Here is a 26,408-nt window from a genome sequence, read left to right as displayed (position 1 = left end):
AATAACATTAAAAAAAAATCCATTTGGTGCAAATAATGATTCAAATAATACAAAAAATCCAATATAGCTAAAAGTACATCAAACGTGTCAATTAATATTGAAATGTGCATAAAAAAAAATTTAAGCAAAAAATTCATATATAAACCATTCATTATAATTAAAACCATTTTATCCAAACTATGTCCTTGGTATTAAAGTGCAAAAAGAGTGCAAAAAAAGGGGGGTTTTTAATAAGCATTTTTTATATATGATTTTTTTGCTGAAAATATTTTTATGCACATTTTAATATTAATTGACAGTTTTGGTGAACTTTTAGCTATGTTGGATTTTGCATATTATTTCAACCATTATTTTCACCAAATTGATTTTTTATGTTATTTTATTTAGCACCACATCATATATATATATATATATATATATATATATATATATATATATATATATATATATATATATATATATATATATATATATAGCTGTATATAGAATATGGCTGTGTGTATGATATATATATATATATATATCATACACACAGCCATATTCTATATACAGCTATATATATATATATATATATATATATATATATATATATATATAAAATATATAGCCATGTGCTATACACAGTATTCAATGGGCCGGCCGGTTACCTGGATGGGTTCCTGCAGCACCGCCATCCTCCAGGCTCCCTCGTCTGCTCCGGGGACTTCTCTGCCTGACGGCTGCTCTCACGGCGGCCCCCGGCTCATTTAAACTCACAGCGCCCGTTACCGCGGGGGCCGCCGGAGATAGCCGAGTTTTGTTCGCTGAAAAGCGCTGTCGGAGAGGAGCAGGGCGGGGGAAGCCGAGTGGTGGCGGAAAAGGACGACTGTGGGCCGGAGGTGGCCGAAGATGTGTGCAATACTATTGTTGTGAGAGCGCCGAGTGGGGGCGGAAAGAGACGAAGTGCGCGGCGCTGCGCTCGGAAGTACAGCGGTGCTCAAATGAATGGCTGTGCGAGTAGCGCAGCCATTCATTTGGCTAGGCTGTCACTGAAACCGGCCCACTGAGCCATCGGCCCACCGGGAATCTCCCGGTAGTCCCGATGGCCAGTACATGCCTGGCTGCAAAAAATGTTGTTGATCCTGCAAGAAATCCCGTGCTGTCCTTAGTCTTCTGCTATTTATAGTTATCTCAGGCATTGTTATCAGCCCTACCCAAATCACTTCAATTCCTGAACACCTCCCCCTATGTTATGAAGAAAAAGAAAGGGTTTAATTTTATGTAGTGCTAAGACACATGCACTAGAGAGAAAATGCTGTGCTTCTATTGATGTAGCAGTGGGTGACCATTGTCACTCTGGTCATGAGAGATAGCATATGTATATATGTGTTCTCATTAATTTAATTATCGGTTTTCTTGTGAAATATTGTTGATTATATATTCATTTTTGTGATTATTTGTTAGCCATATCTGCACATCTATTTAATCAAGTGGATCCCGAAGAAGCAAGCTGAATGTCTAAGGCCCCTTTCACACTTGTGCGACTTGTCCTGCGGCTCCTGTATCCATAGACCACAAGATTACACTGGCATTGCTTCAAATCACATCAAATTTGCGGCAAAAGGCGATGCAAAATTGTGGGACCTTCAGGTCACACAAGTGTGAAAGGCCTTATGGACCTCAAGTTGTATGAAGTCGGCCAAGTGTGAAAGGAACCTAATGAGATTCATTGATAACACCTTTGAATTAGGCCCCATTTGCACTTGTGTGCGACAAATGCATGTGTAATCTTGCGATATATGGGCTTCAAGTCACATCAAAGTCAAACCAAAGTAGTGCAGGGACAAATTTGACCCCCTTGCAGGATGCACATGTGAGAATAATGCCTCATTCAAAGGCATTATTCATGAATCTCATTTACACTGCTGCGACCTGAAAGTCAAACTATTTAGCTGCTGCAACTTGGCCCCAACTTCTGGGAATGCCTGGGTAATATAGCGACCTATGTACCTAAAGTTGCATAAAAGTCACACCAAAGTAGTACAGGGACTACTTTGAAGTTGTTGCAACTTGAAGTAGCACAGATATGAATGATTATCATTGAGAATCATGGGGTACAACTTGTCATGCAACTCGGAGGTCCACATTTGCTGGAAAAGTCACCCAATTGTGAAACAAGTCATATATATTTTAATAGAAAGGAGCTACCATTTATATTTGCATAGTGCTTACTGATTTACATCAGCAGAACAAATGCAGGAAGTGATGTGTGCACATAGGCCAGAAGCAAATATGTAGTGATGCCAAACAAATCAATGAACCCCACCCACACCAAATCTAACTACCACATCCACCCCCACATTGAGTAACCACAAGTACATATCCTACACTTACCCGGCAAATGAGCAGCACCTCCTTTTTGCTAAAGAGGGACCTTGTCATGTCCACCTAGGTGGAGATCCTGACCAGCACAGGAACTTCTGGGTGATTACAATGACTCCGGATCAGAAGGTGAAACCATGCTCTTTTGATCGCAGCTGCGAATATTTGATCGCAACCATGATTCAATTTTTTTTCTTTTCGTTTATTTGCAGATATGTGAATCTATTTCTACATATGATATTTGAAGGTAAACTTAAGGGAGTTCGATAAGAAATGGTGTCCCTGAGATAGCAGCACGTAAAATTACAAAGACAAAGGCCCCGTTTGAGCCCTGGTTCACACTGACAGCGGGAGGAAATTGTGCGGGTTCAGCTGAACTCACACGATTTTATTCCCATATGTCAGTCCCGACTGCGGGGGGGGGGGGGGGGTTAGAGACTTCTGTGCAGGTTTCTGCACTGATGTCAATAAAAATCACACCCTGAAGTCACCAAAAAGTAGTACAGAAACTACTTTTGGAAATTTCAGCGCCACACCAATTAGAATGGTGCAATTGCCGCCGATTTGACATGTTAAACTGCACCAATGTGAACCAGGGCTGACACATACAATACTGCCTATACACCAGCTGAATTCATTACCTGCAATTCTCCACAGCTGTTATATATAAAGATTCCACCGTTATCATTTACTTGCAGGTGTGCCGAAGAGATTTTTTTTTTTGGTGCACAAATACATATAGAAATTATAAGATATAAAAGAAAGATATTGCACTTCCCCAAAACGACCACCCCCAAAATTAATTAAAAAGAAGAAAGAAAAGAACAAACAAGCTCAGTCATGTACTTTTATTTTGCCAGCAGAAACAAAATGATGTACATTCATTTACTAGCTTCAACATAATATTAAAAAAGGCATATATTCAAAATATAACACCCACCACCAGTCCACAATCCACACACACTCATACATAGGTGACCATGTTCTGCTTGAAGCTGCATTTCTGTGTACATGATTAACCGCATTCCGACCGGGCCATAGCCGGAAGACAGCTACAGCTCGGTTGGTTTATTCTGGGAGGGCGTCCATGGACGATTACTTGTCAACAAACCAAAGCTTGTCCGGTGCAGCTCCTCGCCTCTCCTCGCACTGATCAGTACAGTGTGCAAGGAGAGGAGGGAGCTGGGTGCAGCAGCACTGTGGGCTGTCTCTGGAGTGCCCACAGTGCTGATCTGTCTCCATCCATATGTGCACAATGCCCATCCATGCCCTATATGTACCCATCCAGGCTCCATATGTGCCCATCCATGCCCTACATGTATCCATCCATGCTCTATATGTGCCCTTCCATGTTCCGTATGTGCTCATCTATGCTCCATGCATCCCTTGCTCATCTGTGCTCCATCCGTGCTCCATCCATCCCTGGCTCATCCATGATCCATCCATCCCTGGCTCATCCGTGATCCATCCATCCCTGGCTCATCTGTGATCCATCCATCCCTGGCTAATCCGTGATCCATCCATCCCTGGCTCATCCATGCTCCTCCGTGCTCTATCCATTCCTGGCTCTTCTGTGCTCCATCCATCCCTGGCTCATTAGTGCTCTATTTATCCCTGGTTCATCCGTGCTCCATCCATCCCTGGCTCATTCATGCTCCTCCATGCTTATCCATGCTCATCCATGCCCATTTATGGCTCATTCTTGCTCATTTACACCTCATCTGTGCTCATCTATGCCATAGCAGTGCTCATTCACGCCACATCAGTGCCCATCTGTGCCATATCAGTTCTCATCCACGCCACATCAGTTCTCATCTGCGCCACATCCATGCCACATCAGTTCTCATCTGTGTCACATCAGTGCTCATCCATGACACATCCATGCCACATCAGTTCTCATCCATTCCACATCCTTGCCACTACAGTGCCCATCAGTGTCTCACAAAAGTGTAATAGGTAGTCAAATTCGATTTGAAATGTATGTCCCTGACGGTGTTCCCTGCATGTTGGGCCTCTGTATGGGGCCAGGCTGTGTAAAAGTCTCACAAATGTGGTATTGCCATAATCAGGAGGAGTAGCAGAATGTATTTTCGGGTGTCATTTTTGCTATGCACATGCTATGTGTTAGAAATATCTTAAAAATTTACAACTTTGTGTAAAAAAAAAAAAAAAATGCGTTTTCATTTTCTTTCCATGTTTTCTAAAAACTTGTGCAAAAAACGAGGTGTTCAAAAGACTCATTATGCCTCAAATGGGGTCATTTTGTGTATGTTTCCTTTGTCCTGGTGTTCCAGGGCCTTCAAAAGTGTAAGAGGTAGTCAAAAAAATGTAATGTGTAATTTATGTCCCTAGAATGCCTGATAGTGCTCCCTGAATGTTGGGCCTCTGTATGTGGCTAGGCTGTGTAAAAGTCTCACAAATATGGTATCACCATACTCAGGAGGAGTAGTAGAATGTGTTTTGGTGTGTCATTTGTGGTATGCATATGTCGTGATCGTCCATGGATGCCCTCCCAGAGAAATAACCTTTTAATATGACAATTCTGTGAAAAAAAAGAAAAAAGAAAAAAGAAAATCTTAATTTTGCAAAGAATTGTGGGTAAAAAATTGCAGCTTCAAAAAACTCACTATGCCTCTTACTAAATAACTTGGAATTTCTTCTTTCCAAAAAGGGGTCATTTGGGGGGTATTTTTACTGTCCTGACTTGTTAGGGTCTCAAGAATTTAGGCCATCAGTACATCAGGTGTGATCAGGGGAGATCAATTTTCAGTGATTGGCACCATAGCTTGTAGACGCTATAACTTTCACACGGACCAAATAATATGCACTTATTTTTACCAAAGAAATGTAGCCGTATAAATTTTGGCCAAAATTTCTAATTTGCTAAATTTTCTAACCGAAAACGAAGAAAAATGCCTTTTGTTTACAAAATTTTTGTTCTTTTTTAATTTATAGCGCAAAAAATGTAAAACCCAGAGGTGATCAAATACCACCAAAAGAAAGCTCTATTTGTCTGAAAAAAAGTACAGAAAATTCATGGGTAGCATGTTGCATGACTGAGTAATTGTCATTCAAAATGTGAGACCCCTGAAAGCAGAAAATTTGTCTGGTTAGGAAGGGGGTTAAAGTGCCCAGTGGTCAAGTGGTTAAGCAATGAGATCAAAGAGTAGATGGTCAGCACATGCTCCCAAACCATGTTTGCATGGTCAAATAGGAATACACACACAACATTGACAGCATGGCCACATAAATCCACTTTTGATGGAAAAAACACTCAAGAATTTCAACAGACAGCCCTAGTTGGACGTTTGTCAATATGCACAATATCATCCCTTCTCCCCCACAAATCACAGCAAAAAAACCTGGCCTTCTCAGGCCAAACGAACCTACCCTACTGCAGCCCTTTATATAAGATAGATTGTATTGTTAGCACACTGACACACACCCAATAGAAGTACATGCCCACCAGTATCTTTCAATCTGTCTCTTCATGTATGTCTAAAGTTATTGCACCTGATGGGCATGAACACATAATACTATTTGCAACTGTGTTAGCCCGTGGCTATGTGCATCACATCTTCAACTACAGGCCAAATATCAAAGTCCATTTGCATGCACATAAACAAAGCAACAGTTTTCTAAGCATATGTACCTGTGCAGTGTAAACCCTACCATTTTAAATGTCCAAGTCCCTGGGCATGATTAGTACTAACAAACATTAACATTAGTCCCTGGCTGCAATGAGCTTCCAATCTCAAGTCCAAAATTAACTTTCTTACATTAGAGACTATTTCGACAGGAGACAAATAAAATGCCAGCATGTCTTTGGATTGTGGTGAGAAACCCACACAAGGAGAACATATAAACTTCAACAGAAGCATTAGGATGTTGGGGAATTGAACAAGCAACCCCAGTTCTGCTAGACAGAATTGCTACTCATTTGGCCAGCAGGCAGCCTCACAACATGTTGTCTGCATTTCTTAGGTGTGAACCAGCCCTAACTCCATAGCCATGCTCAGTGTCACAAGTATCTGAAGTCTGAAGTATTGGGATGCCTGCCTTCATGTGCACATGAACTGTAATGGCATCCCAGTCTTAGTCCATAAGGTTCAATATTGAGTTGGCCCACTGTTACCGGCCTCAAAATGTGAATTAAGAGAGCCGATGATTGTAGACGCGATGAGATAAGGTGATCAGCTTGGCGTGGACTGCAAAGAATCACACAAACAGCATGAGATATGACCACTGACTTTATGGCTGGAAGTAGTTTTATTTTTACATAACAATACATCTTTTACATTTTTATAGTCACATGTTTATAAACATTAACAATATATATATATAATACCGATTTTAACGAAAGTATTTTAAAACGTAGTTATAACAATGGACATTACTAAATGTAATAACATATATATCCCTGTTATTCAGTGTTATAGATAATTATCTTTATCTCTCTGGTACACTTTAAGTGTACAATAATCATACTAGCAATGCATTGCTTTAATACAAATATTTTCATGGTAGTACTCTTTTTTAACCACTAGATGGTGCACATTGCATGTCTGTATGATGCAATACATAAGCTTTACATACAATAGGTTTTTTTCTATATTAAATAACAGAAAACATGTGCTTCTATAAATCTATGCAATTTCCAATAAATCAGGTTTAAATATACCTATTTAGAACGGTTTAGTGTTTATCATAGACATTTGTTCTGACTAATGCTGTATTTTCATGTTCTTATGCACTTTTCACTTGTTTCTGACACATGCTGTTCTAAACTTCTAATTACAGCAAAACTATAGCATAAAATCTGCTGAGACTTTTTCTGCATCTGCTCAAGATGTTTAGGAATCTTTCTATCACAGGTTAATACAGATTAGGAACAATTTAGAGTACATACCTGCAAAGAATCACACAAACAGCATGAGATATGACCACTGACTTTATGGCTGGAAGTAGTTTAATTTCCAGTCACATGGTGTGTGGCCTTATATAGACTATGTTTGTGTCCCTACTCTGCCATCTACTGGTTATTAATAGAATAGAAGGGAGATGTTTAGAAATATAAAAAAAAAATGAATATGTACTTTGCTTTGGGGTGTCTGTTTTGTGACCATATAAACCCCAGTCCGTCACACTCTCCCCTCCTTCAGTTAATGGCTCCCGACATTAAACTCAATTGGTATCTGAACACTATTTAGTGATTTAAGTAACCCAAATAGGTACTTGTTGCCACCAAGGAGCTACGTTAACTACCTGGCATGTCCTGGGAGTAGCTAGCATTGTGTGAGTTTGTATGGTGTGAATCTGACTTGGTAAGTATCTTGGCTGACCTAGTGTGTCATACGTAAAGATCTCTTTAGGCTTAGCTTGTCTGGTAGATCTTCTGACAGGAGTTGAGTCTTCTCCATCAACATCGTTATCCATTTGCATATCTTGGTTCACAGGTAAGTCTTGACTTAATGAGGGTAATTCTGCAGGGTCTAGTCCCACCATGTCTGTAGCCCAGATTTGGTCGCCAACTACTGTTCCATCATTTTGTTCTTGTTCAAGATTGGGTGTGGTAGTTGTAGGATAGAACTCTTCAGCAGAAACTCTTAATGGGATTTTCTGTACGTTTTGAGAGTTTGGTTGAGACACAACACAATCATGACTTTCTGTAGTCTCTGGTATATAAGGATAATACCATCTTTCTTCATCTGAACATTCCTCCTCCTGGTCCAGATCCATTCTGGTATCCTTTCCATCTTTCAAAGAAGGGTGTAAGGCAGGAGTGACCCATAAGATGTATGTTAGGAAGAGGTCACCTATAAGTGGCATTTTGCCCAGTTCATCAGAAACTGTTCGAAATTTGATCAGCATATGCTCAGCCTAACAGCCTGTCTTAAAGAACACAGCTCCAAACCTCCTCAGGTAGTACATACAGGGAAATCGTTTACTTTTTGGAAAATTTGTGCTGCCATTGCTAATGTCACCTTTTTGCCATGTTTTGGATGAGGTCAGCGATGACAGCCTGTATAATTTTCCAAGTACAGTTTTCTTAAACTAAATATTTTACGCAAATTTTTTATTTACTTAACACCAAAACCATAAGAAAATTGTAGACCCAAAATCATATAAGTAACGATGAATGTTAAATAAGGTGTATATTTTAGTCAAATGTTTGGTCACGTGTGTTGTAAAGGTGGGGGACAGGAAGTGGTAGACACGTGGGGACGGAGATTGGAGAAGAGGGGAGGATGGGGAAAGCTCGCAGGAATCAGAGGCCCAAAAAAGCCAAAGAAGATGAACTTGTGTATGACGAATCCTTGTCCAATGCAAATATCCCTTCCACAAAGGAGCTCACCTCAAAGTATTATAATGATGAAATTGATGATTACCACAAGGGGAAGTTTAAGAGTCTGATGGAAAAAGGAGTCAAATTTGACAGCGATGTAGAACAGTACGACAGCGAGGATGAGGTTATGCCCCTTGATATTCCTGAAGAAGATGATGATGATGATGAGGATGAAGATGATCGTATTTCGATGGGAAGTGACCTAGAAGATCGTGCAAATGATGGTCTGCCAGATGCTTTGGCCTGGGGGCAGAAGAAGAAGCTGTACTATGACACGGACTACAAGGAGTACAACAAAAAAAAGAAAAAAAGCAAAGAGGAACTAGAGGTGGAGGCTGAAGAAGAAGAGGAGGAAGCACAAAATGTCCAGCAACGGTTGGCAAAGACCCTCAGTGAGGAAGATTATGGCCTGGATTTCTTACAGGAATTTAGTGAAAAACCAAGTGATGAGAAGCTGTCCGAGGAAAAGATTGTAAAGGATTTGGAGAAAATGTCTGATAAGGAGAAACGCAAATTGCTGAAGAAGGAATCTCCGGAGCTGCTGGAACTTACTCAGGATCTGAAGCTTAAGTTAGAAGAGGTGAAAAATGAATATGTACTTTGCTTTGGGGTGTCTGTTTTGTGACCATATAAACCCCAGTCCGTCACACCCACCCTTTGCAGCTATAACAGCTTCAACTCTTCTGGGAAGGCCGTCCACAAGGTTTAGGAGTGTGTCTATGGGTAGTGATGGACGAACTTCCGACGGGACGTTTCGCGAACGCGAAACGCGAACGGACACAAACGTTCGCGAAAACGACCGTTCGCCGCGGGCTCCATTGACTTCAATGGGAGGCGAATTTCGCAAACCTTTAGGTCGAATTTGCGGCCACGGGGTAATTATTAGGGGGTAGCACGTAGTCCCACCACCTGGACAATAGCATAATACATGTATGAGGTGAATTTGGGATCGATAACTACAAGCATTTTTTTTTTATTTGGGAAATTGTTCTGACAATTCAGGACTATGGAGCTAATGAAGGCAATGGAGGAGAGGGAAGGTCAGGGACCAGGGTAGGCAAACAAGAGGGTGCAGGAGATACAGAGCACTGACAGCAGCACCGTAATACAGAGCACTGACATCAGCACCGTGACATACAGCGCTGACAGCAGCTCCGTGACATACAGCGCTGACAGCAGCTCCGTGACATACAGCGCTGACAGCAGCTCCGTGACATACAGCGCTGACAGCAGCTCCGTGACATACAGCGCTGACAGCAGCTCCGTGACATACAGCGCTGACAGCAGCACCGTGACATACAGCGCTGACAGCAGCTCCGTGACATACAGCGCTGACAGCAGCTCCGTGACATACAGCGCTGACAGCAGCTCCGTGACATACAGCACTGACAGCAGCTCCGTGACATACAGCGCTGACAGCAGCTCCGTGACATACAGCGCTGACAGCAGCACCGTGACATACAGCGCTGACAGCAGCTCCGTGACATACAGCGCTGACAGCAGCTCCGTGACATACAGCGCTGACAGCAGCTCCGTGACATACAGCGCTGACAGCAGCTCCGTGACATACAGCGCTGACAGCAGCTCCGTGACATACAGCGCTGACAGCAGCTCCGTGACATACAGCGCTGACAGCAGCTCCGTGACATACAGCGCTGACAGCAGCTCCGTGACATACAGCGCTGACAGCAGCTCCGTGACATACAGCGCTGACAGCAGCTCCGTGACATACAGCGCTGACAGCAGCACCGTAAGCAGCCCCAGGAGGAAGTCAGCACAGCACAGGGATGGTGTGATCCCCTCATAATAAGAACCCCCAGGAGGAAGTCAGCACAGCACAGGGATGGTGGGAGCCCCTCATAATAAGAACACCCAGGAGGAAGTCAGCACAGCACAGGGATGGTGGGAACCCCTCATAATAAGCAGCCCCAGTAGAAATATGACACCGCTCAACCTCTTCAAAGAGGAGGGTAGGGGCATATAGTACGGTGTGCTTTTTTGGGTCAGGGAAGTGAGCCAAATGAATTAAGAAGGTCTGTGTGCTTGATTCCAAAAATTGTTTATAGACATATACATGGTCTACTGATCACATGTGTTGAATTCCTCCGAGATCCATGCCTCATTCATTTTTAGAAATGTGAGGTAGTTAACACTGTGGTGAGCTAGGCGAGTACGCTTATCGGTCACAATCCCCCCTGCTGCGCTGAACGTCCTTTCGGACAGGACACTGGATGAGGGGCAAGCCAACAGTTCGATTGCAAATTGGGCAAGCTCTGGCCAGAGGTCAAGCCTGCCCACCCAGTAGTCTAGGGGTTCATCACTCCTCAGAGCGTCCACATCGGCCGTTAACCCAATGTAGTCGGACACCTGACGGTCTAGGCGTTCCCTGATGCTGGATCCGGATGACACCTGTCGATGGGTCGGCTGAAAGAATGACCTCATATCCGAAGTCACCAACACATCTTCAAACCGGCCTCTTCTTGCAGGCGCTGTTGGATTGGTACCCGCAAATCCTTCTCTGGGAGTGGGAATTGCTCCTCTGCCAGCGCACGCAAAAGCAGAATGCAGCATTTCTCGAAGCAAGGCCTGGAAGTGCTGCATTCTGACAGCCCTCTGCGACGGCGGTAACATTTCCGCCATTTTGTGTTTGTACCGGGGGTCTAAGTACGTTGCCACCCAGTACTGGTCCTTGACCCTCATGCTTTTTATACGGGGGTCCCTATTAAAACACTGGAGCATGAAGGCCCCCATTTGCACTAAAGTGGAAGCGGTGTGGTGGCCTGGCTCCTGCTCATCATCCAGGATAATGTCGTCCTCTTCATTCTCCTCTCCCCATCCTCGCACAACAGGGATCCCAGAAAGGTTTAAAGCATGCTCTTCTTGCTCCTGCTCATCCGCCCCGGCACCATCCTCCTCTGACTCCTCATCAGACTCCTGTTGTTGACTTGTCTCAGATAGAGTAGCCCCCCCTGGGAATTCATCCAGCATTGCGACTTCCTCATCTTCCCGCTCCTGCTCCTCCACAGCCTGATCAATGACACGACGCAATGCACGCTCCAGAAAGAAGGCATAAGGTACCATGTCACTGATGGCGCCATGGCTGCGACTGACCAGTTTGGTGATCTCCTCAAATGGCCGCAGAAGTCTGCATGTGTCGCGCATGAGCAGCCACTGGCGCGGTGAAAAAAAACCCAGCTCCCCAGAACCGTTTCTTTCGCAGAGTTCATACAGGTAGACGTTAACTGCACGTTTCTGCTGGAGCAGCCTATCAAGCATATAGAAGGTTGAGTTCCATCGCGTCGGGCAATCGCAAATAAGACGTCTGACCGGCAGATGGTGTCGCCGCTGAATGTCAGCAAGGCGAGCCATGGCCGTGTAAGATCTTCTGAAATGGGCCGAGATTTTCCTTGCCTGCCGCAAGATGTCCTGGACCCCAGGGTATTTGACAAGGAATCGCTGCACGACCAAGTTTAAGACGTGTGCCATGCACGGCACGTGCGTGATTTTGCCCTGTTTCAATGCGCTAAGCAGATTGGCACCGTTGTCACACACCACTTTACCAACTGTCAAATTGAGCGGTGTTAGCCACTCATCTGCCTGTGAACGCAAAGCTGAAAGGAGTGCCGGGCCAGTGTGGCTCTTTGCTTCCAGGCACAACAGACGCAGCACGGCATGGCAACGTCTCACCTGGCATGTGGAATAGGTTCTGGGGAGCTTGGGCGGTGCAGTGGAAGAGACGCTAGCAGCGGAAAAGGAGGAGGCAGCTGAGGAGGAGAGGGAGGAGGATGGAGTAGGAGGAGGAGAAGAAGAGTCAGGCCTGCATGCAATCCGTGGCGGTAAAACCAAATCTACACGGGTGCCACGGGTTACATGCTTGACGGCCGTCAGAAGGTTCACCCAGTGGGCAGTAAAACTGATATACCTTCCCTGCCCGTGTTTGCTAGACCACGTGTCTGTGGTCAGATGTATCTTGGCACCGACACTGTGTGCCAGAGATACATTCACTTGCCGCTGAACATGGCCATATAGCTCTGGGATGCCCTTCTCTGAGAAATACTTCCTTCCTGGGACCTTCCATTGTGGTGTTCCAATGGCCACAAATTTGCGAAAGGCCTCCGAGTCCACCAGTTTATATGGCAGTAGTTGGCGGGCTATGAGTTCTGACAAGCCAGCCGCCAACCGTTGGGCAAGAGGGTTATCCGGCGTCATCATTTTTTTACGCTCAAACATTAGGCCCACGGAAGCCTGCCTTTTTGCAGAAAAATGTGAGCTTGGCGTGATGGAAGGTGGAGTGGAGGACAATTGTGAGGAGAGAGGAGAAGGAGAAGTAGAAGACGAGGCTGGACGGTGAGAGCCTGCAGTGTGGCTTTGTGTGTTCCGTTGCTCCCACTGGGCTCGGTGATGGCTGCTCATGTGCCTTCTTAAGGCGGTCGTCCCTAGGTGAGTATTGGGCTTACCGCGACTAACGCGTTGACTGCAAAGATTGCAGATGGCAACGCTATTGTCAGCAGCGGACACGTTAAAAAAAGCCCACACTGCGGAGCCATGTGCCGGTGTCCTGGGAGCGCCAGATGTGACCGTACATGGTCGATGACTCGCTCCTGATACATTTGCAGTCTGCTTTGTCCCTGCTGTGCAATGTAAGTCATTGCTGCTTCTCCTCCCTATCTGCTGGTCCATATCTCCCTCTGAACTCCCCTCCTCTTCCTCTCTTGTGGGCACCCACGTGACATCACTAGACACGTCATCATCAACGTCACCTTCCCCACCGCTATAAGTAGAGTAGGCAGCAACACCGGGGACCAACCTCCTCCTTGGGCTGATCTGGGTACTGGCGTCAGACTGCTGAGTAGCGCTTGTTGCTACCTCCTCTTCCTGATCCAATACCAAGAGTGGCTGCGCATCAGAAATGTCCTCTTGATATGGATCGGAAAATAATTCCAGTGACTCAAGCGGAAGGTATGTGGTGGTGGTGGTGGTGGTCGTGTTGTTGGTGGTAGTGTCTTTGGGGGTGCACATAGCAGAGAGTGAAGAAGAGGGTGCAGATCGAGAGGATGAGGAGGGTGCAGAAGAGTAAGGCTGAGCGAGCCACTCAACCAAGTCTGGTGCATCCTTTAAAGTAATTGAACGCACCTTCTGCAACTTCCCACTTTGGCTCAAGCCTGTTGCTCCTGCCCTACCCCTACCACCCCTGCGGAAGGGCCTGCCTCTTCCTCTGCATGTCATTTTTTAAATGACCCTGTGACAAAACTCTTAGTCCCTATACCGCTGAAGGACTGCTGCAGTATAGGTGAGCGGTCAGCAGTGGTGCACGTCAACCCTATCTATTGTGGACCTATAGCGGTCCTTACAGAACAGCAGACTGTACCGCACTCAAGCCTATGTACCGTAGCACCCTATACCAAGTTACCAGTCCTTATAAGAACTTTTGTGGACCAAGCAGGTTGTGTATTAGTGTTTAGCAGACTGTACGTCAGTCCCTATACCGCTGAAGGACTGCTGCAGTATAGGGCAGCGGTCAGCAGTGGTGCACGTCAACCCTATCTATTGTGGACCGATAGCGGTCCTTACAGAACAGCAGACTGTACCGCACTCAAGCCTATGTACCGTAGCACCCTATACCAAGTTACCAGTCCTTATAAGAACTTTTGTGGACCAAGCAGGTTGTGTATTAGTGTTTAGCAGACTGTACGTCAGTCCCTATACCGCTGAAGGACTGCTGCAGTATAGGGCAGCGGTCAGCAGTGGTGCACGTCAACCCTATCTATTGTGGACCGATAGCGGTCCTTACAGAACAGCAGACTGTACCGCACTCAAGCCTATGTACCGTAGCACCCTATACCAAGTTACCAGTCCTTATAAGAACTTTTGTGGAACAAGCAGGTTGTGTGTTAGTGATTAGCAGACTGTACGTCAGTCCCTATACCGCTGAAGGACTGCTGCAGTATAGGTGAGCGGTCAGCAGTGGTGCACGTCAACCCTATCTATTGTGGACCGATAGCGGTCCTTACAGAACAGCAGACTGTACCGCACTCAAGCCTATGTACCGTAGCACCCTATACCAAGTTACCAGTCCTTATAAGAACTTTTGTGGACCAAGCAGGTTGTGTATTAGTGTTTAGCAGACTGTACGTCAGTCCCTATACCGCTGAAGGACTGCTGCAGTATAGGGCAGCGGTCAGCAGTGGTGCACGTCAACCCTATCTATTGTGGACCGATAGCGGTCCTTACAGAACAGCAGACTGTACCGCACTCAAGCCTATGTACCGTAGCACCCTATACCAAGTTACCAGTCCTTATAAGAACTTTTGTGGACCAAGCAGGTTGTGTGTTAGTGTTTAGCAGACTGTACGTCAGTCCCTATACCGCTGAAGGACTGCTGCAGTATAGGGCAGCGGTCAGCAGTGGTGCACGTCAACCCTATCTATTGTGGACCGATAGCGGTCCTTACAGAACAGCAGACTGTACCGCACTCAAGCCTATGTACCGTAGCACCCTATACCAAGTTACCAGTCCTTATAAGAACTTTTGTGGAACAAGCAGGTTGTGTGTTAGTGATTAGCAGACTGTACGTCAGTCCCTATACCGCTGAAGGACTGCTGCAGTATAGGTGAGCGGTCAGCAGTGGTGCACGTCAACCCTATCTATTGTGGACCGATAGCGGTCCTTACAGAACAGCAGACTGTACCGCACTCAAGCCTATGTACCGTAGCACCCTATACCAAGTTACCAGTCCTTATAAGAACTTTTGTGGACCAAGCAGGTTGTGTATTAGTGTTTAGCAGACTGTACGTCAGTCCCTATACCGCTGAAGGACTGCTGCAGTATAGGGCAGCGGTCAGCAGTGGTGCACGTCAACCCTATCTATTGTGGACCGATAGCGGTCCTTACAGAACAGCAGACTGTACCGCACTCAAGCCTATGTACCGTAGCACCCTATACCAAGTTACCAGTCCTTATAAGAACTTTTGTGGACCAAGCAGGTTGTGTATTAGTGTTTAGCAGACTGTACGTCAGTCCCTATACCGCTGAAGGACTGCTGCAGTATAGGGCAGCGGTCAGCAGTGGTGCACGTCAACCCTATCTATTGTGGACCGATAGCGGTCCTTACAGAACAGCAGACTGTACCGCACTCAAGCCTATGTACCGTAGCACCCTATACCAAGTTACCAGTCCTTATAAGAACTTTTGTGGAACAAGCAGGTTGTGTGTTAGTGATTAGCAGACTGTACGTCAGTCCCTATACCGCTGAAGGACTGCTGCAGTATAGGGCAGCGGTCAGCAGTGGTGCACGTCAACCCTATCTATTGTGGACCGATAGCGGTCCTTACAGAACAGCAGACTGTACCGCACTCAAGCCTATGTACCGTAGCACCCTATACCAAGTTACCAGTCCTTATAAGAACTTTTGTGGAACAAGTGAGTTGTGAATGTTTAGCAGACTGCAGCAGAAGGGCAGCAGTCAAGTATAATATCCTTTCTATATTTGGAAGAAAGAATATTATACATGTACAAGCCTATTACTGTACCACTGATACCAGTCCTGAAAAGAACCTTTGTGGAACTAATAATAACAGCAAGTCTTTAAAATTACCCTCACTGCCTGACAACACTGCTTCCTTCCTGTCCCTATACAAATTGGCAAAAAAAGAGAACGATTAGTGGTTACTGGAACAGCTCTTTTGTGGACCTTGATAGTAACAGCTAATGATGATGATGATGATGATGATGATGAAAGACTAATCTGGCTGTCCCTGTAGCATACACCGTCCTTTCCCTTTCTCTAAACTAACAAAAGACACTCAGGCTGCTGCAAGAATCAGCAGCACAGCAAACCTATCAACACCTAACACCTATACCAGTCCTGAAAAGAACTTTTGTGTACCAAATAGCTAGTGGTTTATCTCTCCCTACTCCACACAGGAACCTGTCCCTATCTTAACAGAAGAAAGAATGTAAAATGGCCACCGGATCGGGTGTATTTATAGGTTAGGGGGAATGTACAAGTGTCCATGTGCTGTCATGTCTCAATTGGCTGTCCTGTATCACATGATAAACGTGTCACCAAAGGTTAAAGTTCTTGTATACATTAAACACGTAAGTCCGCCGCGGCGAACGACGGAAAAAGGCGTTCGAACGTGCGGACCGCGAATGTCGGAAATTCGCCGCGAAACGACCGCCGGGCGAACCGTTCGGCCATCACTATCTATGGGAATGTTTGACCATTCTTCCAGAAGTGCATTTGTGAGGTCAGGCACTGATGTTGGGCGAGAAAGCCTGGCTTACAGTATCCGCTGTAATTCATCCCAAAGGATTTTTGTTGTGTTGAGGTCAGGACTCTGATGTGGACGAGAAGGCCTGGCTTGCAGTCTCTGCTCAAATTCGTTCCAAAGGTCTTTTACATGGTTAAGGTCAGAACTCTGTGCAGGCCAGTCAAGTTCCTCCACCCCAAACTCACTCATCTATGTTTTTATGGATCTTGATTTGTGCACTGGTCAAATAATTTGGTGGAGGGGGGATTATGATGTGGGGTTGTTTTTCAGGGGTTGGGCTTGGTCTCTTAGTTGCAGTGAAGGGAACACTTAAGGGCATCAGCATACCAAGACATTTTGGACAATTTCATGCTCCCAACTTTGTGGTAACAGTTTGGTGATGGCCCCTTCCTGTTTCAACATGACTGACTGCACACCAGTGCACAAAGCAAGGTCCATAAAGACATGAGTGAGTTTGGGGTGGAGGAACTTGACTGGCCTGTCCTGACCCCAACTCAATAGTACACCCTTTGGCTGAATTAGAGCAGAGACTGGGAGCCAGGCCTTCTCATCCAAAATCAGTGCCTGACCTCACAAATGCACTTCTGGAAGAATGGTCAAACATTCCCATAGACACACTCCTAAACCTTGTGGACAGCCTTCCTAGAAGCTGTTCTAGCTGCAAAGGGTGGGCCAAATCAATTTTTAACCCTACGGACTAAAACCTCGTACACACAAGTGGATTCTCTGAAGGGGAAATGTGTGATGACAGGCTGTTGGTGGAAAATCTGACCGTTTGTATGCTCCATCGGACAATTGTTGTCGGATTTTCCACAGACAAATGTTGGATGGCAGGCTTTAAAATTTTCCGCAAACAAATGATTGTTGTCGGATTTTCCAAGCGTGTGTACACAAGTCTGTCGGACAAAAGTCCAAAGTACAAACACGCATGCTCGTAAGCAAGGACGAGCTGGAAGTGGTCGGTCTTGTAAACTAGCATTCGTAATGGAGAATTAATATTCGTGACATCGCAAATTATGAAATCTCCAAATGCAGTACACATTCTCTTCTTCTTTATTTAATGGGATAATAATGAAGCTGCTTTGCTGGTGATACTGATGGTGTTATGGCAAATGTATTTTAAAAGGCTTTTATTTCTAGTGATATCAAGAACAATATTATTATGCTTTTTTTTTTCTTTTTTCTTTTTTTTTGGGGCAAGTTACCACAACACCATTATCCCGTAGTTTTTAAGATCAAAGATACAACCATGTTGCTGTCCCTTGTCAATTTTACATTGTATTTTTTAAAATGTATGCCTACTCCCAAACTGTCATTTGAAGTAAAACACATAGCCAAGTATTATTCTATACAATTTTTTTATTGTGCATTAAAAAAATAAAACAAATACAATTAGACATGCTATCTGCCAATAGAAATTAACCAAAAAGTGCATTCTATGCATCCAAAAATATAGAAAATATACCAAATCAAATCATTATTCAACCAAAACAAATAAATAAAAGCCTCATGCATGTATCCTGCTTCTTAATATAGGGGGTCAACAATGCCAAGAGTTGGTGAAAGCAGGGGTCCGCCATCCGGATTATTCTCCTGGAGCTCCCACAGCAAAAGCATATGACATAATTGGTCACAATTAATAAAGCAACCAATTTTTGGTCCAAGAAATCCTCCTCCTCCTGTTCCTGGACTGGATTTGGGTCAAAGCAATAACTTCATGGCCAATAATAAATAACACGTTTTCTCCTCCGATTCTGCAACATGTCTGGTTGATGAACGGCTGTTCAGAACTGAACTGAAAAGCGTAAACTGAAAAACACAAATCAACACTCACCAAACTTCTACTGACATGAAATTAGAAGGAGCCCAAAGGGTGGGGCTAAAGAGCTGACAAAACACGTGTTTGTTGCCCGAAAATTCCTTGCCATTTGTATGCAACAAAAAATCCAGGCACACGCCTTCGGACAAAAGTCAGAAGTTTTGTCTGCGGAAAATCCAATTGTGTACGAGGCTTAAGACTGGGCTGCCATTAAATGTCATGTGTGTGTAAAGGCACGTGTCACAATACTTTTGACTAGATAGTGTATCTGGCAAGATTTACAATGGTGGTGGAACCCTCCTACACATAAATAGTTTCAGGACTTTTAGGAGATGAGACAACTTCTCTACAAGAAGCAGCATGTTTGGGATTTGAACCCAGATGCTCAGGAATGCTAAACCTCCTACAAGAGTTATTCTTATTGATTTATTCTGTTATATTTGGTGGCTCTTTGTGGGTCATTGTAGAATAGTGACATTACCCTGACATTTTTGGGAATTACATTTTGATTTCTGATGTTGGTACACATATCACATTTTTTTGGGCCCAAATTATGATTACTTGGAAATAATAAAAAGCACAAACAATTGTGACTCATTTTAAATTTGCATCAGAAATGGTATTGTTTGTGCTTTGTAAAGACACAAGTTTGGGTAAATATTGCTGTGAGATGGAGAGTAACAAGTGAAATTGATAGAGAAAATATATATTTTACCAAAACATCAAAACATTCCACATTCTAGTATTAAAAACAAAATATTTGAAGTAGAAGCAACAATATTGCAATGGAAAATGTATTTCAGAGAAAGATACACTTCATCTCAACATTAAAAGGATTTATTTGAGGAAGTTACAACTGTACCATTAGAACCAATGGCTAAAACTTGCATTGGACTATAATAGCGCTGATTTTCACTCCCAAAAAATGCTCTTTTAAGCCCCATACAAACTATCAGTTTTTCTGCTGAGTTTTTCCTTCAGATTTACCAAAACCATATAATATGAGGTCAAACCTTAGGAGTTTCAATGTGTATGCAATCAGGCAGGCCCTTGCACTACATGGTTTTGGTAAACCTGAAGGAAAAACTCAGCAGAAAAACTGATAGTGTGTATGGGGCTTAACACAGCGCTCATTCTGGTATTTACTATAGTGCCCTGTAAAAAAGACACTGGAGCTAAAATGGGAGCTATTTGCAGGTCTTGGGCCCAGGCAACAGGGTAAATCGGGTGTGGGGGGGTGATTGGTGTGGCAGGGGGGCAATTACTGGAACCAATCCCCTGTATGTCTCTCTCTACATCAGCTGAAAGCTGTCTTCTTCTCCTCTCCCTCCCATTGGCTTTCAGCTGCTGCAGAGAGAGCCATACAGGGGATCGGTTACAGTAATCGCCCCCCTCCCTAGCACACTGGTTACGCTTCCTTTGCATCATACATTTCTCCCTGCTGCCCAGGCCCCCCTGTGTGCACTCCCCCAGCCCCACAGTGCTGCCGGCTTCTCTCCTCTCCTTCTACCCGGCAACTGCAAGCACACAACAGGGTACTTCAAGACGGATAGCGGGTGAAGGGTCCGGTAAATAAGTCATATTTACCAGCTCCCTCCTTTCCTGAATAAACACAATGAGTGATCAGTGCCGATCACTCACTGTGCTTATTCATACCTGAAGCATTGGCTGTATGAGGCCTCATGTCCGGTTGTCTGTACATGTGCAGGAGCTAGTGTGGCACTCAGAGACCAGCCTGGCACTGTAAGCTGAGCTGTACATGAGAAGATCAGTTTACAGCGCCGAAGATGACAGCGAACAGGCAGATGGGGGCAGACAGTGTATGTCTCTTCTATAATAAAAGCCTGCCTGATCGCTGTTTCTTAAATAGAACTTTAGTTCCACTTTAAAAGTATTTTGAGTATTTTGGTTCATATTTCAATTTCTTGTTGTTATAAGATTATTTCTTTAAATTACATAAACATGATACTGGTAGATTTAATTTTATTAAAATTTCTCTTGATTTCAGGTACTTGTAAGTTAAATAGAAAAATGAAGAAACTCCGAAATTCAGGGATTGTTCATATGATATTATACTTTTTTTGTACAAAGATGACATCACCCATTGGTAAGTATTGGTGCTTCCACTATTATCTGTATGTTCCATACAACCACTACATCATCTGGATTTAAATATTATTATTAGATCCCAACTCCTTGAAGACAAGTGCCTTAATGATGCGGTATTTGGCAAGGGGTTAATGGTGGGCTGTGGTGTTCCTTCCACCTGTATGTGTCACTTCCCTTTGAGAGGCTCTTGGGAAGTTGAACGTGAGACTATACATATTGAGATGTAATTATTGCACCAAGAGTGGGGTTACCCCATAGCAGGACCCTATTACAGGACTAAGGGGGAAGAGCACTAAAAGGTAAAGACTACACAGCACAGCCCTGTATAGCATTTATATCAGTGACAATGAAAATATTATGTTTATTCAGGAAATGTATGCCCAACTAAGTTACTTTGGTTAAACATGTTCTGGTTATGTGACAACATCTGGTCTGATTACCTTGATGAAGGGAGAGAGAGAGAGTGTGCTTCTACAGTGTATATATGAACTGCAGAATGAAATGTCAACCTTCAGATTAACCCTCTGGATGGTGAAGAGTGAAAAATAAAAACAAGAAGAAGTAGCCAGCTCGGGAGAGGAAGCAGTGGTGGCCGGTGATGGAGGTTGCATAGGCAGGGTGGCCTGGCACATGGTGCACCCCACCAAGTGGTTGGGCCTCAATTTTAGGGCCTGCTTCAGAACAGAACTCTCCTAGGGAACCACAATGTGTGAGGCCTCACAAAGTAAATGGGGTGTCTTGCCTTTGGGGCGGACATGGCAAAAGTGTAAAGTGTGAGAACTGGTGAAGGGAAATTAATGCTCAACGCTGTTCTCTTTAAAATGATTTTGTAGTTGGTACAAGGACAGATATCACTGACAAGTATGTAGCAGAATCTCTGACCTCTTCCAGTCTAATGGGAACCTTCAAGGCCAAAGATAACTGACACCCTTCAATAAGTGGTAGATGTGAGGCATAGTGGGTGCAAAGGTAGTAAAAGTCATTGGGTGCCAGACACTTCTTGGATATAAAAGAGGTTTATTTCTTTGATAGTCCTTTTTATATTTTGTAGGGGAAAGAGGGTTAGGGCCAGGACACCCTTAAGTAGTTGCAATTTCTAATGGCGGACTCAGACGTCAATAGGAGAACAGCCGTACAGGGAAAGGCCAAAGCAGGGTGCCTCTCCTGCACGTGTAGGATTGCTGTCTCCTATGGTAACAGTACTTAAACAGTTCCCAACTCAAAGTAACAGTTCTCTCAGCTGTACTACCACTTCGCCTTGTAGTTCTTCAGCCCCTTGAGCTCCTGGTCTCTCACTGGACCCTTTGATTCACTAACTCTAAATTCCGTGAGCACCTCAAGGCTTTTGCAGTGGTGTCTCCCTCAAGTGTCACCCACGCTTCCCTGCTGGGTCCCTAGCTTGGCACTTCAGATCCCTTCAAGCTTCACCCCTGCTGACTGGCTCAGTCCCTAGCTTGACACACAAGGCTGCTCTGCAAGCATCATCTCTGCTGGTTGGGTCCCTGGCTTGATTACCACCTGAAGTTTCCTGATTCTCCACTGTGCCAGTTCAGGGAGAATACTGCTCTGGTAATGGCTTCAGTTACTCACTGTGATCCCAGGTAAAGGCGATTGTTCCCTTTGTGTCGACAGCTTCCCTTCTACCTCCGACCTATCACAGGTTCTCCGGCCAGCAGAACCATTACTTTTGGTTGGACTGCAAGCCACAGTCCTAACCCTGTGCTGCCCTCTTAATTCTGGATAGGCATTCACACAGCCTGGCAGCCTGATGTCCCAGGGATAGGCCCAATCTTGATCCTAGCAGCCCAGGGCATACGATAGATGTCCACCCAGAGAGTGGTCTGGGTGGCACACCAGAACACGGATCACCTGACCTCACCTGAATATATAGGCTCTCCCAGCAAGGCAAGGGATTCAACAAAATCCCTGCCCATTGGCTGAGATACCCCATATTCCCATAACCTGACTTTGAGTTGTCCTTCTGAACCTAATACCTCCAAGTGTCCGGCCACCTGGTTGTAGAAGAGGAAAGTACAACCAGGCCAAACTTAGGGAGGAGTCAATGGATCCTTAGTAATTAACTACAGTAGCTACTCCTGACAAGGAATTTGCTGAGGAGCTCCCTGAATAAAGCCCAGGGCGCTACCAGTGTAAAGGACTTTATCCTTATGTACGAGAAGTAATTTGGCCCCCAGCTATGAAGGGGCACTGAACCCACATGAGTACAGTACATTACAATCAGCATGCCAGTCCCCAATGCTCATATCCTGAAAAAATGTCCATGATCTTAGTCTTACCTACATTTTCCTGTTAGTAAGCTATATATGACTGTGCAGTCCAATAAGTATCACAGTTTGACCACACCGCTTATTGCTCTGCATGATCCAATAGACCTGGTCAGACATGCGCCCTCTCTTCCTTAGTAATAAAAACTCCCAGCACTGGATTCCTGATGTAGCGATGATGGACTACAGTTATAATATTCTGTTATTTCCCCATTATTCTTCATCTATAGTAATACCCCTCTAGTGCTTGGCGCCAGTGACTGTCATCATATATGTGAGCCCAACCAAAAGGATTGTGGAACTAGTAGTCTTTCAGACTGGCGACTCCGTTGCGTGACATTACATCTGTACTACACATCCCAGGGATCCTTGCTACAACTGGAGGAGACTTCTGGGAAGAACTATAAGAGTCAGGAGATCCACACTGCTCTCTCTTCTTGCTGGGTCTTGCCGAGTGCCCATCTCTCTGTGACAGGGAGAGAGGCTGCGGCCTACCACGCGGTGATCAAGTGATTCCAACCCAGCCCCGGAGGGCCTAACTCTGCTTGCTGTTCGTCAGCCATCTATGCAGCACTAACCCAGCTGATTGACACTACGATCGTCCGCACTCAGCAGGTGTGGGTCATCGCTGATCGCTTTACCGAAGGATGTCTCTTCCCGGGTCGCTGTCTGCAAGGCATGTAGCTGGTTTGGTCCTTGGTGAGAGGGCAATCGCCCATCTTTTGCAATCCTTCCCTGGTTACTTTATTTGAACACTGTGTGCAGACACCTTTACATTGGGAACACTTTACTGCACTTCTATTTGAACACTGTACATAGACACCTTTACTTAAAACCACTTCTTCTCCCGAGTCTGGGCTGTTATACAGAACTCAGTTGACAAATTACCCTCCTTTGTATATAAATACCACACTGCTTACTCCAGTAAAAGCTGAAATAATATAAACATATTTGACTTGTGTGACGTATCATTTAAAGGTGCTGTAAAATATGTCTGAACCCAGAGTGTCAGGTGGGTTGGAACGATCACAGGGTCATGGCGATGCAGATGAACAGGTAAATCCAACCAGTGCTCAAGGAGGCCGTGGTGCACTAACACAGAGAGCAAAGTATTGAACATTCCCAGTAGGTCCCTGTTCATGGAAACTGCATATTTTCACATATTAATGGATTGTATTTCAACGAGAACAAATACCCTAATTGTACCATTTTATATCTTGATTCTTTTTAGCTTTTTGTCTGAACTACACAGTAGACCCAAAGGAAGGCAGCATCGCTGGTGGTACCTGGATCACCATATGGTTTAATGGTAAGATGTGGCGATAAAGTAAAATTGGAGTTAGGTGTTACAATTAAATAAAAAATGCCTTTAGATAGATTCATAGACCAGAATGAATGCAAACTACCATGGTCGAATTGTGGCCATCTGACTTCTATGTGCACTACCACAGGTACAATCTATTATGCAATGAAACAGGGAGTATAATGAATCACATGATCACTGCCTGGTGTAGTGTGTCATGTGATCTGTGAACTTGCACTGTTTTGGGCAAACTGCAGTCCACCGACATAAATTGCCATTCTGCAGCAGCTGGATGATGCAGAGATACAAAGAACCTGGTTTGTGTTGCAGACCGCACTAGACTGACTGGATCAGTCACTGGTCGTGAGCGATTGTGTGGGAAAGGGGAAGCAATTCATTTCAGTGGGTCTACCCAATGGTGAATGGTTGTGGAGGACCCTGTTGGGGGCTTGGGCTGCTACCTTTCTGATACAGCCTTGTGGTCATTTTAGCGAGAAGGCTTGGGTAGGAAAGTGCCCAGTGTCCAAAAAATGTCATAGTTGCTGGCACATGATTGGATGATGGAAGTCAGCAGGGCTCTCCGCTCAGTGTCTGCTCTAATTCATTCCAAAGGTGTTCTACAGGTTGAGGTCAGGACTCTGTGTAGGCCAGTCAACTTCCTCCAACCCAAACATGCTCATCAATGTCTTTATGGACCTTGCTTTGTGCACTGGTCCAAATTATTTGGTGGAGGGGAGATTATGGTGTGGGGTTGTTTTTCAGGGGTTGGACTTGGCCTCTTAGTTCCAGTGAAGTGAACTCTTAAGGCGTCAGCAAACCAATACATTTTGGACAATTTCATGTTCCCAACTTTGTGGGAACAGTTTGGAAATGGCCCCCTCCTGTTCCAACATGACTGCACACCAGTGTACAAAGCAAGGTCCATAAAGACATGGATGAGTGAGTTTGGGGTGGAGGAATGTGACTGGCCTGTACAGAGTCCTAACCTCAACACAACAGAACACCTTTGGGATGAGTCAGTGTCTGACCTCACAAATGTGCGTCTGGAAGAATGGTCAAACATTCCCATAGACACCCTCCTAAACCTTGTGGACAGCCTTCCCAGAAGAAGTGAAGCTGTTATAGCTGCAAAGGGTGGCCCAACTCAATATTGAACCCTACGGACTAAGACAGGGATGCCATTAAAGTTTATGTGCGTGTAAAGGCAGGTGTACCAATACTTTTGATAATATAGTGTACCTAGAGTTGGGCTTTAATGAAATCTGTAGATTTAAAAAGACTGAAAACTATTTTTGAAATTACATTAATATGTTAAAGCTTTTATGAGCTTATAGCAATTGTGTTTAGACCATCTGCCCATATCTCAAATCTTCCCTCTCCTGCAGAATAGAGTTACTGAATTTTCATAAGTATATCAGATGTCTGTACCCCCTGCTGCAGAGCAGTGGTCCTGCCCACCAATGGATACATCACTAGCTTGTCCCTGGGATCTCATTTTACCTTAGCCCCTCGTGGGTGGAGCCATAGTGCATGTTGGGGGTGACAGGCATCTGGAAACATGCTCTTGACCATAGCTTATAAAATATGTACATAACTTTATATCACATAGCAAAGCTTCCAGTAACGTATCCTGAGTAGTTTATTAAACCTGGATCTACATGACTCACGTTCTCTTTTCTCCTTTGCAGACAGCAGCTTGTACAGCAGTGTCCTTCAGTATTTTGGACAAGGTTGCCCTCTTGAAGTGCACATGACAAATTCAGAAAGTCCCCCGATATATTGTGACGTTCTTCCTTTATATTCACCTTCATCCTCTATTAAATGTAAAACAAGGTAAACTACTGTATCTTAACTGGAATTATTTGGGGTGGGGTTTATCAACATGAGAATAGTTTGTTCACCATTTGGTAAA

General features: G+C 44.5%; 2 protein-coding genes across 3 annotated transcripts in view; both read left to right on the top strand.

Annotated features, from left to right (window-relative positions):
* Nucleotides 1–26,408, top strand: part of PKHD1 (PKHD1 ciliary IPT domain containing fibrocystin/polyductin) — a 975,887-nt gene that overhangs the window by 3,760 nt on the left and 945,719 nt on the right. For both annotated transcript variants that reach the window (XM_077489019.1, XM_077489018.1), the window contains exons 2-4: nt 20,808–20,906; nt 24,425–24,502; nt 26,185–26,329. In XM_077489019.1, coding sequence (XP_077345145.1) covers nt 20,831–20,906; nt 24,425–24,502; nt 26,185–26,329 — 299 coding nt within the window. In that variant the 5' untranslated portion in view covers nt 20,808–20,830. The remainder of the gene's footprint in view (nt 1–20,807; nt 20,907–24,424; nt 24,503–26,184; nt 26,330–26,408) is intronic.
* LOC143986777 (something about silencing protein 10-like) lies at nt 8,567–9,332 on the top strand. Its single transcript, XM_077485182.1, has one exon. It carries the CDS (start codon nt 8,610–8,612, stop codon nt 9,330–9,332), a length of 723 nt encoding a protein of 240 aa, XP_077341308.1. The 5' UTR covers nt 8,567–8,609.

Source organism: Lithobates pipiens, unplaced genomic scaffold (genome assembly GCF_037356315.1).
Source record: "Lithobates pipiens isolate NorthernLeopardFrog02 unplaced genomic scaffold, aLitPip1_a1.2 Scaffold_18, whole genome shotgun sequence".
NCBI classification, from domain to species: domain Eukaryota; kingdom Metazoa; phylum Chordata; class Amphibia; order Anura; family Ranidae; genus Lithobates; species Lithobates pipiens.
The sequence above is the reverse complement of the archived record's forward strand: the minus strand, read 5'-3'. Positions and strand labels throughout refer to the sequence as shown.